At 50.0% G+C, this 14,445-nt stretch overlaps 1 protein-coding gene across 1 annotated transcript in view; it reads right to left on the bottom strand.

The window, feature by feature from the left end:
* Window positions 1-4,247, bottom strand: part of DLGAP3 (DLG associated protein 3) — a 41,592-nt gene extending 37,345 nt beyond the window's left edge. Inside the window, exons 1-2 of the mRNA XM_032594253.1 lie at window positions 4,168-4,247; window positions 1,722-2,879 (exon numbers count right to left, since the gene is read on the bottom strand). Coding sequence (XP_032450144.1) covers window positions 1,722-2,828 — 1,107 coding nt within the window. The 5' untranslated portion in view covers window positions 2,829-2,879; window positions 4,168-4,247. The remainder of the gene's footprint in view (window positions 1-1,721; window positions 2,880-4,167) is intronic.
* Between the last annotated feature and the right edge of the window lie 10,198 nt (window positions 4,248-14,445).

Here is a 14,445-nt window from a genome sequence, read left to right on the forward strand (position 1 = left end):
GGTGTTCCCTCCTTGGCCCTTTCTGCTGGGCCCTTCAAATCCCAACGTAGAGGACCTCTCTACCCAGGAAAGGGGCAATTCAAGGACAACCCAGAAGTCCTGAATCCGAGAAGTTTCTAACCTTCCCTACTGTCTGCCCCCCCCCCTTCTTGCTTTCCCTTGAGCTCTTGTAAGTTCTCCACCCAGAAGAGCCCTAACGTGTGAAGAACTTACCAGCAAGGCCAGGGACACCCAAAAGACACATGCAAGGTCAATTCTCTGTACCTTTGAACAAGCTGTAGCCTCTTCCTGGAAGACCCTTAACCCTCTTCTGCATTCGACCAACTCCAGCTCCACCAGGATTCAGCTCAGGGGCCATCCTCCCCCGAAGCTGCTCTGAGCAGTCCCCTGGCCACCACCACCCCAGGTGGGTGAGGTGCCCCCTCTGTGCCCCCACGGTGCCTCGGGCTCTGTGCTATCACAGCCTCATCACTCTATTCTACCTGCTTCCTTGTCAATCCCACCTCGACCCTGTGGGCTCCTCACAAGCAGCGTCTATGTCTTCGTCTTTATATCCACAGCACCCAGGAAAGCTCACTGAATGAATGACTGTGGATTAAACACGTGGAATGTGGGTTTGGGGGATAACTCTAAGTCTGCTGGACTTCCAGACCTTGTAATGACTTTTCCTCCTAAACCCATGGGAGGCCTCAAGAAAGTAAGTCCAGGGTGGGGTGGGGTGGGGGGGTTGGCTGGCTGGCTCAGTAGGAAAAACATGTGACTCTTGATCTCGGGGTCACAAGTTCGAGCCCCATGTTGGGCATAGAGATTATAAAATAAATGAAACTTAAAAAAAAAAAAAAAGCAAGCCAGGGGTATGAGGGGTATGGGAGAGGGTCCTGAGGCAGAGAAAAGGAAGGTTGAGAGAGAAGATGGTGAGAAGAACCCGATCCCACCTCAGTGAGAAGATGGAGAGGGGACAGTGTGGGATGAATAAGGGCTCCATAAGGAGGAGTCAGAACTCCTCGCCTCACCTGCAGAGACCACACAAGTGGTGAGACAGGATGGAGACAGCATGCCAACTATCACAGGCACAATCCACTCCCTAGAAGCCCTGCCCTGGTGTTGTATCTGGGCCTCAGACTTCAGTGTGTCCCCAGCCTAGGAAAACCCACAGGACAGGCTCCCAAGGCTCTTCCACAGCCTTGTGGTGTCCTACTGCAGGCACCCCAGAATGACAAACCCCAGCACAGGCACATTCTGGAAATAACTGACCTTCATATTCAAACAGTATCTGGACCACCCAGATCTGAGCAGAAAAGAGGTCTGGAGAAGGCCTGGGGGCAGGAGAACTGCTTTCCAACTGCTGACCTCTAATCTCAAGGGAAGCAACTGCCAGGGAGTACCACACTGTCCTGTCCACTGCCTACCCTCAACCTCATTCTGCCTCCGAGCTCATGAGACAGAGGCCAGCACAGCTTGTCCAAACAGCAGGTCGAAGGGAGGTCTTCCTGGCAGTGACATATAATGTCAGAATAGAAGGGCCTCTTCATTGTACAAATGGGGAAACCGAGATCCCAAAAGGGGCTCGAGGTGACACAGTGAGGCCAGGCAGAACCTCCCTGCCTCCAGGCCTCCATCATGGGGACAACTGACTCCCATCCAACCCCTTTGATAGCTCCCTGGGTGACAACCTCAATGAGGACTGAGGACCCTGTTCCCCACCCCCACCAAAGCCTCACCTGCAGATAGTGATAAGTCCTGGCTTTGGCCTTGGCCTCTGGACCCAGGAGTCCCTTGCCTGGCCCAGCCCCTGGGTATCCATCCCGGCCCTGGCTGACCATCATGGTGTGCCAGGCACTTCGCTTGACCGATTGTCCATCCAGTGACATGGACATGCCAGTGCAGGCGAGACAGCGGCCTTCCGACCCGCCCGAGCGCCCCTTGAAGCTCAAGTCCCGGTAGGACCCATCTGGAGCCTCCAGGCAGAAGGGACCACCAGGCTCCCCAGGGGGCCGCCCACCCGCTAGGAAGCCGCTATCGCTGTCCAAGTTGTCATCAGAGCTCCACCAGCCAGCGGCCTTGGACTGGTGCCGCCCGTCCCCCTTGCGGTCCTTGCTCTTGCTCCTCTTGCCGTGCCGGGACTGGTGGTGGTGGTGGTGGTGGTGGTGATGGTGGTGGTGGGAGGTGTGGGGGCCTCCAGAGCCCGAGCCGGGGTAGCTGTCTCCTCCAGAGCCACCTCTTCCCTCAGCCTTGGGCCCATTATAGTCCCGCTTCCCTGGGGCCTCCAAAGAGTGGGACTTGGCGAAGAGCTTCTGCACAGAGTGAACCAGGTGCCGGATGCGGCTGGGGCTCTCGCTGCGGGCCTCCGGGGCAGTGCCAGACGCTGGCCCTGACCCGGGCCCGGCCCCTGCTGGACCTCGCTGGTATGGGAGTGTGTGGAAGCCATCTTGTTGAACTGGCAACTGCTTTTCAAACTGGTCCAGGAGTGTAGAAGGCAGGCGGGGGGCACCCTTGCCCTGCGGGTGGCCCACACAGTCTTCACAAGTGTCGAAGGGGCCCTGGCCGGGGTACATCCTGGGGAAGGTGCTGCTCCCCCCCCCAACCCCGGCCCCCCCTGGCCCTCCCTCAGGGCCTACTGATGGCCCTTCACTCAGGCTCAGGGGCCCTTCAGGAGAAAGGTGTCCCAGGCCAGCTCTCGGGGCACAGAAGCGGGGCTCGGTGGAGAAGGCCTCCCCGGAGCCCAGCAGGTACGGGGCCCTGGCAGCTGGGCCCACGTCCATATGCTGCTGGTCGGCAAAGCGGGCTGGGCGGGGATGGCTACCGCGGTCGCCATGGTAACCCCTCATGGCCTCAGCAAGGGTTCTTCATAGTGTTGGGGGCCAGGCCCCAGGAACCTCCTGGGAAAATAAAGAGAAAAAGGATTTGGAATGAACAACAGGCCACTTCACCTAAAACTATCTATTATTAGGTATTCCAGTATCCCTTTAGGTAATGCATATCAATTTATTGTAATTAATTGTACTATCTTTCCACAAATGAGCTTCAAATTCCTTAAAACAGTCATACTAGACAAAGACACAAGGGCACAAAATAATGCCATCATTCGTCAAATGCTGCAAATTTGATAAATACCTATTCACAAGATAAAATACCCTCAGCCAAATGAGTTTCTAAAAATCCTTAGGGTACCCAAAATAAAAGGATACCCAAACAGACTATATATATATATATATATATATATATATATATATATATATGAAACCAGTCATTAGGTGAACTAGCTTTCAACAAACTGGCTGTAGGCAAATTGATCCAGAGCCACACCTCTGCCCCAGCCCTACCCATACCCACTGCTTCGAGGAGCCAGGCCTCAGGGTCATGGCCTCCAGCAGCAGCAACCAAACAGAACGCTGGACCTGCATCTACATACCCACCCCCTCCCCTTCTTTCCACACCCTGTTCCTTCCATCTGGCTGCAGGCTCATTCTCCTCCCTCCCACACCCCCCACCCACCCACTCCAGGGCTGAGACAGGAAGGAATAACCTAAGATGACTGCCTCTTCTTCTTCTGGGTTCCAAGTGTTCCCCAGTGAAATTTCCCCTTTTGCCTTTCACTCCCATTGGCCACCCCCATTCCACTGTAGGGGAGTCACACAGGGAGGAGAAACCATAAAGAGGAAGAACGTTGGTTGTACAAGGCAGCATCTAAATCCTAAACTGGGATTGGAACTCAGGAGTTCCCCCTCCCAGGAACAGTAGGCTGGAAGGGCAGGGAGGTGGTGGAGAGAAAGCGTTGGAACCAGTGCCCCTGGCCCCCATCCCAGGCTTGCCAAGGCTACAGGACAGAGAGGTCAGCTCTCAGCAAGAACTGCCTCCAATCAGGACTCCAGAGCTGCCAGGACAGGAGCTACAGCAGGAGGGGGTGTCAGCAGGAGGGACAGGGACTGAGGAGCTGGCAGACGGCGCCCTCCCTCATCCTAGACCAGGCTCCTGGGCCATCTGCTGACTAGGAGGGGATGACAGCCTCAAAGACTCCAGACAGCATCACCTCCAAGACCCATCCTCCGTTCCTCCCCACCACCACCTCTCCATATCCACTGTTTCAGGTTGCATCCAGAATAACTCAAGTCATTCTGATTTCGGAACCTCAATCTACTCCTCATCTCCCAGGCTCCTACAACTCACCATCCGGGGTTTCCCATCCTTGGTGTCAGGATCCCCACCACCAAACAGAATTCTAACTTCAGAAGGCTCAGGACCACTGGCTCCTGACGGAAAAGAAGAGTAGTGAGCAAAGGAAGAAAGAGATTCTCCCAGAGTCCTCAGAGGACCAGCCTCTGGCCTTGACAGTTTCCCTTCCCAACCCCCCCAAACCAGGACTGATTAGATCCCCCATGATGCAGAGCCTTTGGACCCCCGGGAAATGAAGTTGGCTTCATTATGCAAATACATGCAAATGAGCTTACAGGTTGGACTACCTCCAACTGCAGGTGTCTGTGTGATCTGTCCATGGTGCTGAGCCACTGCTTTTTTTTTTTTTCCTCCATTGCCCTCAAATATAACTCCATTCCACAAATATTTGTTGAGCAGCTACCATAAGTAAGACTCTAAGTAAGAAGTGTGTAGAAGTGATTTAAGTGTGGTCTCTGTCATTGAGAGGCTTATAGTCTAACAAGGGACCAATCCCACATGACAGGGTTATTTTAGGTCGCTATGTTTTTGCACAAGCTGTACCCTCCTCCTAGAATCTCCTTCCATCTACTCCCTTCAACCCTTTCTCTTGGCTAACACTTATCCAGATGAAGCTTCACCATCCCTTAAAGACTTCCTGTACTCTTATTCTGGGTTATATCTCTCTATTGGGCTTTCATAACACCCTGGGTTCCCCCATGAAAGAAACATAATACTGTATTGAAATTGTCTGTTTCAGTTTCTGTCCTCTCAACTAGAAAGTGGTCTTTTGCAGTGTAGGAACCATATCTATTTATCTCTGAATCTCCAACACCTCACTCAGGGCTTTGTCCAGAGCAGGTGCTTAATAAATTGTTCACCAAGTAGATGAATAAATGACTGGACTAGAAAGGGGTAGCAAAACATTATGCTAGTTCAGATGAAGACAGGAACAGATTTAATAGAGGGAGAGTGAGGAGGCTTCCCAGAGAACGATGTGTTTGGGATGGAGAACAAGATGGCTGTGTGTTCTGAAGACAAAGTGGGGGGGGGGGGGAGAGAGAATTCCCAGAGGAGGAAACAGGAGGCACAAAGGAAGAAGAGGTGGGCAAATAAGGAATTCTTAGGGGTGGGCTGTGGGAGTTCCAGCAGACATTTAGGGTTTGGCAAATACTGGGATGAGGTGGGAGAGAGAGAGAGTCAGGAAGGAAGACAACTCTGAAGTTTGCAGCAGCCGTGACTGGAAGACTAATGATGCCATTATTAGACACAGGGATGTCAGGAAGAAGAGCTAGCTTTGCAGGCATGATTAATAGTAGTGGAAGAGACACAGTCAGACATCAGGAAGAACTTCCTGACCCTGAGGAATGTGAGACAATGGAGACAATGGTGGAGTCTCCTGGAAATCTTCCACAGAGGAGAGGGTGAGACATGCCCAGCCCCTGGCCCACCCTGTGGCCTGGACTGGAAAAGCTGTTGGTTACCTTTCCTGGAGAGAACCTGGGGTGACCTCACAGATATCAACTGCTTGGCTCTAGATAACAATTCTTCTCCACTGCCCTTCTCTGGGGAAGCAGAAGTGACTTCAGACCAAGAGGCCTCACAAGCAGTTGTTGGAAAAGCTCTTGGAAGCATCTCTTTGCTTTGGAAAGAAATTTTGATAGCCTGGTCCTTCATCCACATCATGATCCTCCTCCTCTTGCCCAGGCAGGACCCACGTTTGAGACTCACAGCACAAAAGTGAGTCAGACCATCTCATCTGCTTTGTTTGTGGTCACATCAAGGAGTGTCATGCTGAGCTTACCAAGGGTAGATGTTCCCAGGCTCCCCCTACTCTTTGGCCCCGCCTCACACAGGTGCTGCTGTGAAGCCTCTGAACCTCCATCCAGATTATCAAACTTCAGTCCCTTTAGCATCAGTCCATGTTCTCCCAGCTCTAAGTCTCAGGGGAGATGGGCTTCTCTTCAGACAAACTACCCATGTCCTATAGGGTAGCACTGGGTAGTGGAAAAAGTACAAGCTCTGAGACCAGAAGGTGTGTGACACTAGACAAGTGACCAGATGATGCCCACTCATCTATCTCCCAGGATCTTTTTTTTTTTTTTTTGAACGTTTTATTTATTTTTTTGGGGGACAGAGAGAGACAGAGCATGAGCGGGGGAGGGGCAGAGAGAGACGGAGACACAGAATCGGAAACAGGCTCCAGGCTCTGAGCCATCAGCCCATAGCCTGATGCGGGGCTCGAACTTACGGACCGCGAGATCGTGACCTGGCTGAAGTCGGACGCTTAACCGACTGCGCCACCCAGGCGCCCCTCTCCCAGGATCTTAATATCAAATGATAAAATGTATATGAAACCATTTTATGAACTCTAAAAGATTACACAATGTAATCCCTCATGTGAACGCTTTATTCTGAATTTGCAAAATCCCCAATGTCCAAATACTAAACTATGATCAAATGCAAACTGCTGGGGGAAGGAGATACCCAATTTATGGATTTCCTAAAGAAAAGACATCATTGATGTAGATTGGATTACACAGGCTTCCTCTTATATGGTATGCTTTACCATCACATTCTCCTGCTGTCACCTTATATACTAATCCATAGAGAGGCAAAACAAGCAAGGAGGGGACTAATAATTCCATCTATCACCAAGACCTACGGATTTTGCTTCCTAAAAATAGATCTGCCCACTATTTCCATATCCACCAACAATGGTTGGCTGCCTAGCTAAAACTCACTCTCAACCTCCCTTCCCCCTTCCCAGCACCTGTAACTAGAGGCTACAGGATTCACTTTTGGCTAATGATACATACATAAAACTCTGATGGTTTCTGGAAAATATTCTGCCTTTGTGATAAAAGGAGTGGAGCTTGCTAGTACCATTCTTCCTCCCTTTCTTCTAGGCTTGAATACAACCATGAAGCCTGGAGCTAAGGCAGGCTGTCTTGCCACCACGAGAGAAAGGCCTAGAGAATCCCAGAAATGCTAGTCCTGGAGTCATTGAGCCATGGAACCAACATAAGCCGTCTGCCTTCCTCTGGGCCTAAATGTGGTAAGAAATAAACTCTTCTTTATTTAAACCATCGTTGGCCAGGTTTTCTGTATTTGTAAGTAGAAAGCACCACTAACCAATCCACCTAACTCAGAACACCATCTCCTGCCTGAGCATCTGAAAAATCTGCTAACTGGTCTCCCTGCTTCCTTTCCTACCCAGCTTCCAATCCAAATGGTCACTTGGAAACAGAAATCTGATATTGTCACTTTTCTGCTTAAACCTCTTTATTGGCTTATTGATGTTCTTAAGATAAAACACCATAACCTGTCCAACAAGGCCTGCAGGGTCCGGCCCTTCCTACGTTTCCAACACCCTCTCACAACATGCTCCCCCTTGCTTTCTCTGCTCCAACCAGGCCACTCTTTTTGCAATCCCATGATCCCATCAGGGACCTGTTCCCCCTGTCCAGAAAGCTTTTCCCGCCCACCTCTGCCTTGTTAACTCCTACACACCCTTCAGATCTCAGCCCCGTTGTTGCTTCCTCGGGGCAACTTTCTCTGGCCTCCCCGACTAGGTCAGATCTCCCTGCTGTTTGCTCTCAAGGCATTAGGCACCTGTATAGCTCTTATATCATTACCATTTTCAATGTGTGTGATTTGGAGATTGTCTGTCTCTCCCACTACACTGTAAGCTCCATGTGAGTGTAGGAATTTCATCCATCTTATTCACCCCCGCCCCCAGAATGATGCTTGGCATATGGCAGGTGTTTGTTGAGTGAATGTGAGCATTTCACTTATGACATCTTATTTAATTTCCACAATTATTCCAAGGGATCGGTACTATCCCCCCCACTTCCATTTCACAGAAAAAGAAACTGAGGCTGGGAGAGGCTAACTGATCTGTCCTGGGTCACAGAGTTGGTGGTAAAACCCAAAGTCAAACTCAGTGTTGCCTCACCCCAACACCTTAGCTTTCCTCCCACCTGTGCTGTCAGCCCAGAGAAGACACCCTTATTAAAAGCCATTCTGAAGTAAACACAGTAATGAAAGTGAGTTTGTCAAAAGAAGAAGAAAACAAACAAACAAAAACCTCACATGTACCCACACACTCCAGAGCAAACCAGAGTGTGGTATATGGTTTAGCCTTTTCCCCAAAGGTGAGTACTGAGTTTGTTCCAAGTCCAAGGTCAGATAAGTACAGAGTAAAGGAAGCTCCCTGAAGCCCTATGACAATTCTAGGTGCTGGTGGTATGTTCCCCATCTTACTGCATGAAGTCACCTCTCTACTATCCCAGGACACAGAGAGTTGCTCAGGTGATGAACCTCTGGGCCCAGGGAAACAGCCACTTTTGCAATTGCCTGTGCTAGCTCGGGAAGTGGAGAGTGGAGGAGTCTGGGAGGGTGCCGTGTATGACAAATTCTCTGATGCAGCTCGAATCTATCTGGGAATGGAAGAACTGGCACACATGCCGTCACCAAGAAATTACCCAATTTAGCACCAACTACACAATCCAGCAATTAGTTTCTTAAACCGGAACTTGCTGCGGGCCGCCAGGCTGGCGGGGTTGTTGTTACAAATCTCACTGGGAAACCAGCTGTGTAATTCGCCAGGAGGTTGTCACTGCCCCAAGCAATTACCTTCCAGAAAAAGAATGGAAAATGGAGGAAGGAAAAGGGCTGCAGAGGAAAGAGTCAGAGTGTTTTCTTTTTCTTTCCCCCAGGGCCCTGCCCAGCCAAATCAGTTGCTTTTCATTTTCTGAGACCCAGGCAACTCACAAACTCCCTGGATCAAAGCAGTTATGGGTGCAGACTCTGTTGTCAGACTTTCTGGGTTCAAGTCCCTTTCCACTTACTCACTTGCTGTGTGTCCTTGGGCAGGTCTTAGCCTCTCATCTGTAAAATGGCAATAATAATAGAACCATCAGAAAGGTAATAGTGATGTGATGGTTAACAAAGTGCAGACTTTAAAGCCCTTGTACCGTACAGAATACTTAATAAAAGTAGCTCTCATTATCTGTCCTTTCAATTTTTTTTTAACTTCCTCTATTGGTTTACAGTGTGACCTTGGGTGGGTCACTTAATCTCTCCAGGACAACCATATGAGACCAAAGGTATTCTGCTGGGAAAAAAGCAGTTCTTAGTCAAGGCTGTCCACACCTGGGCACCAGGGAGCCAGACGTGTTTGGCAAAAGCCAATGTCTCTGAGGTAGACACAAAGCGATGCCTTGGGCAAAGCAAAGATAAAGATTTCAAAAATCAAATGTTAACCGATTCATGCCTCCCCCCACGAAGCTGTCTGGGAGAGCTACACGCTGGACACAATGGTCCAGATGGCAGCAAAGGGGTACAGTTGCTCTCTTGCTGGGGATCAGCCCTATCTAGTCCCCTCACACTGGAACCTATGAGGTCATCCCCATACCAGTTCCAACACAACAGAGCTTGCCACAAGCAAGGCCTGGAACTCATTTTGCTGCTGTAGTCCTGGGCTTCTGCAAGTTTCAGGCTTTGCCTACCCATCCCCTTTCCCTGTGTCAACTTAAGCAGCATGGCCAGGATTCTGCTTCAGTTTTCCTGTCCGGTCCTCCACCACCCCCTGTCCTAACAGCAGCATATGTGGCGGGGGCTCACTACTGGGGAGCCTTAACACATAGCCAATGACCTGTAGCCCATACTCCTGTGTACATGGGTAGGCGTTCCTCCCCCAGCTGTCTGCCTCCTCCTGCATCCAGTTCTGCCTGAGCCCCCTTGACCATTTCAACACTTGGCTTTGCCCAGCTGCCTTTGGCAGCATCTCTTGTAGCTGGGCTGGTGCCCTTGTCCCTGACCTCTCTCAATCCTACCACCAGCCCTTAGGACCCCAGAGAAAAACTTCCTACACTTACTGCCCCCAGAAAATGGAGAAGGAAGGAGGAACAGAATATTAGGAGGAAGACTTGGGGTCTTTTTCATTCCCCTTTATTGCTTTATTTAATCAAGTCTTCCTGGGGGGTTAGGGTAGGAATTTAACAGAAAACAGGCTTACTGCCCCAAAACACTCGAGACATTTAGGTAGAGGCAAGTCTAAATCCATCTCCTGACCCATTGGACAGTGCTCAGTCTGTGAATAACCCACACTACCTATAATCTCTTTGAAAATCCCACCTCAGGGGGCTTTGCACTTGATGTTCTCTCTGTTGGAACGCTCTGCCCCAGATATTCCCATGGCTTCCTCTGCCTCATCTTTCAGGTCTCAGCTCAGAGAGGCCTTCCCTAACCACTCACTAACTAAAGTTGAGCCCCATCCCCCAGGTACGCTCTACATCAGCCTGCTTCATTGCCTTCATAGCACTTATTGTTCTTTGAGATTATTTTCTTTATCTGTTACATGTTTATAGTATGTCTCCTGATAGCAGAAAATAAGCTGCAGGACGGCATGGACTTTGTCTGTTTCATGTGCTGCAGTATTCTGGGTGTCTTGAACAATGCCTGACATTAACAGGTGCTCAAAAAAATATCTTCATGGGGGCACCTGGGTGGCTCAATTGGTTAAGTGTCCAACTCTTGATTTCGGCTCAGGTCATGATCTCACGGTTTGTGAGTTCAAGCCCCACATCGGAGCCCACTGGGCTCTGTGCTGACAGTGCACAGAGCCTGCTTGGGATTCTCTACCCCCCCACCCACCTCTCTGCCCCTCCCCCACTCATTCTCTCTCCCTATAAATAAACTAACTCTCTCAAAAAATAAACTAAATATATAGATATACAAATATAGACATATATATCTGTGTATCTGTATGAGTGAAAGTCTTCACTTGCTACCCTCATCCACTCTACTCCTGTGCCCAATAGCCCAGAGAAAGGACCTCCACTCCTTTCCATCTAAAAGCTTTAGAGAGCCCCTGAAGGATTTAGTATTAGAAGTCCAGCCTCCAAACCCAGCCCTGCTCACCATACCTATCTAGCCCCTCTCAACTGGGCAGATACAGATGGGTTTTTTTCTAGCTGCATCTGGGTCTCTCCAGATGTGCCCCTTTGCACAGTTCAAGGAAGGTATTTGGGAGAAAGAGGAAGAAAGAGTGGGGAAAATGACTCTCCCCACACTGCAGAAAAGAATGAGACTCTGAGGAGGGAATCTCAGGGCTCAGGGTCCACCACCCACACCAAGTAGGTCTCTTTATTCAGACTCTCTGGGTTCCAGCTCCTCTCCCAGCTGGGGCCATATAGCCAAGAGACACCAGAGCAAAGTTCAGTTTTCCTCCTTCTCCAGGGCTGCCAAAGGCCCTGTGGGACACAATTCAGGCTGGTCTCCACCACCCCCTCCTCCTTCCTAATTGCAGCCATGGCCAACTGCTTTTGGCCTGCTCCTCCCTTCCTGCCAAGTGAACCAATTCTCAGTCTCTTCTGCCTTGTCATGTCCATGTTCCCCCTCCTGAAGATCTCCAGAAGCCTCCTTTGGGGGAAGTCATGCCTGCCCACTGCTGTAAGGCAGGACTCTTAGGACCAGACTCCTAGAGGACCCTGGTCAGAGGCAGCTAGTCAGAGAGACTGTGGGACTTGAGTTAAACTATTTGGGTTCATGTCCCAGGTCCACCACTTACTAGACATGTGGGCTTAAGGAAGGCCCTTCATCTCTCTTGAGCTCTCTTCACCTCAACTTCCAAATGGGGACAAAAATAGTTCCTTTCTCATTCCATTGTCACAAGGATTAAGATAATACAGGCAAACTGTCCATCAATCCTATTGATAATGAGGGAGAAACCACTAAAGTGTGTGAGGTCTGGAAGCAGGGTCTCTAAGACCATTCTCAAATGGCCTTGGGCAAAGGCTGTAGCCATACCTGACTCAGGTTTGGATCAGAAATGGGTGCTCTGGAAACTCATTTGTTTCATGTTTCACCCAGGACTTTCTGTTTGCCTGAGCTCCTTTGGAAGACTTCCTACACCTTGAGCATGCTGAAGATAGCAGAGCAGCCCCGGCGGCCAAAGATAGTGGCATTTGAGACTAGAGGCCCTTGATTTGCAGACCCACCAAACCCTGAAGCCAGGGCTGGTGGTCTCTCTTCCAACGCCAGGGATCTGAAAGGGAAAGCCCAGTGACCTTGTTGCTGGGTATTGGAAAGACAAGCATCTGCCTCAAACCATTATATTGCAGCCTACCTGCATGATGCTGAAAAACTTGCTTATCTGCCTGAATCCCAATTTGCTCATCTGTAAAATAGGGATAATACCTACCTCCTAAGGTTGTGGCAATGAGTAAACAAGCTGATCTAACCAAGGCAGCTGACACTTATGTCTCCATATAGTGGCTTCTTTTGACTTTAGCACCCCAGCACCTTCTGCTATTTGCAGATGTTTGATAAAATTTGGGCTGCTGCTGCTCTGGCCTTCATGATGCTGCCAGACTTCACCCTGCCAGAGCCACTAGAGAACAACAGGTAGGATCCCAAGCCCATGGCAAGGGTCCACTGGGCAGCAGCTTCTCAGGCAGGCCAGCCCCATGGCCTTTCTTACCATCTGGCCCAGATGTCTGGTCTCTTCATGGAGTCCAGAATTTAGGTCTGCCTCCTGAGTTAGCACACTGTCCTGTAAGCTCTCTGTGTCAGCTTGGACGGGGGCTGCCTGCATCAAGACCTATCTCCTCCTCTGGGTTTCTCCTACAGGGGAGTCACACACAGGGCCCCCATGAAGGCTGGTTGGTTGGCTGGCTGCCAGAGTTCACATGGTAACACCTCCCACCCCTTACCACTGCCTGATCCTGTCCCAGCCTCCAGTGTACCTTAGCCTCTGCTCTCCCCTCTGGATTTCTAGGCTTAGCAGGAGCCACAACCACAGTGGGAGACAGCATGGGAGAGGAGACAGTACAGACTGTGAGATCCCTCCGTATGGAAGGCCTGGCCTCCCAGCTCTGCCCTCTGAAGAATAGTATCCATTCTTCCAAGAAACCTTACTTACTTACGAGTGCCCTCCCCATCAATCCCAGGACACAGCAGTTGCTATCTCCTCTTAGGCCCCATACTTCAACCCAATAGGGTAAATATTTGTTTGTAGCCTGTGAGCTCCTTGAAAACCAGGATTCATCCGATCTGTTTCTGTAGGGACAAGACCTGGCATATAATAGACGCTCAGTAAGTGATTGAGCCATCAAGAAGTAGTAGCCCTCAGCTGGGGCACAGGGCATAGAGGAGAGACAGAAGGTGGCAGCAGGGAAATGACTGCCTGCAGCTGGATCAGAACTCCCCAGCAGGCAGAGCTGGACCAGGGTGATGTGGGTTTCCTGAAGAATGGGGCATGTTCTGTCTAGGGAAGCATGTTAGCAGAAGTTGGAGGGCCACTTTGGAGGGATGCTATAGAATGGATTCAAGCACTGAACACATTTCAGACAGACAACCTCTGCTGCCTTTCAACTCTGAAGTCCAAGGTGCAGCTCTGTGAATGCCTACAAAGGAGCAGGCATTGTGTCAAGTGCTTTTGATGCATATCTTTATGCAATCCTCACAAACTCTCCTGTGCAGTGGGTACCGTTTTTACTCCCATTTTACAGATGAGGGACTGAGGCTCATTGAAAAATATAAAGAAAATTGCCCAAGGTCACAGGGGTGGAGGAAGAGGAACTGAAATCTGGTCTGAGTCCAGGCCCAACATTCTCAACCACTGGGAGACCAAGCCCAAGCAGGTCAAAAGTAGCATGTCTCTCTGACCAAATGGATTTGATGAGGCCCCCAAGTGGACTCCCAGTGTGTCCTGACTCATCACTCAGCCTCAGAAAACCTCCATCCCTGCTATCCCTCCCTCGCACATGGGCACATGTTGCCAAGGCTGCTTATTCACAGTTTAACATATGTGCTCATCCAGAGTCAGATTACACAGCCATGCATATCATCCAACACAATTCACGTGGCATTTGTCATATATATAGGCATCATCTACATAATGTGCACAAATACACACAAACTTGTTCCCACAAGGGTTCACACATCTGCATTTTTATCCAATGGACATTGATGCTTCTACACAGAGAAGCTGCACAGATGCAAACCTCACATACATGTTCATTCACATGTTTATCCCCAAACAACAAATATACATGTTCATTCCACATCACTCAGGCACCCACATCTGCTCAATGTCGTACACCAAATCCTCCCCCAACAAGAACTTTATCCATTGTTCCCAGATCCAGTACTAGGCCCAGGTGAGCAATGATGCTCCCTCCCTCTGGGGTTGGCCAGGCAGTCCTGAAAGGGGGAGAAGGCTCAGCCTGCCTGTGATGGATGGAATTAATCTATTGAGCTGGAGAAACTAAATAATTAAATCCC

This window comes from Lynx canadensis, chromosome C1 (genome assembly GCF_007474595.2).
Source record: "Lynx canadensis isolate LIC74 chromosome C1, mLynCan4.pri.v2, whole genome shotgun sequence".
Lineage (NCBI taxonomy): Eukaryota > Metazoa > Chordata > Mammalia > Carnivora > Felidae > Lynx > Lynx canadensis.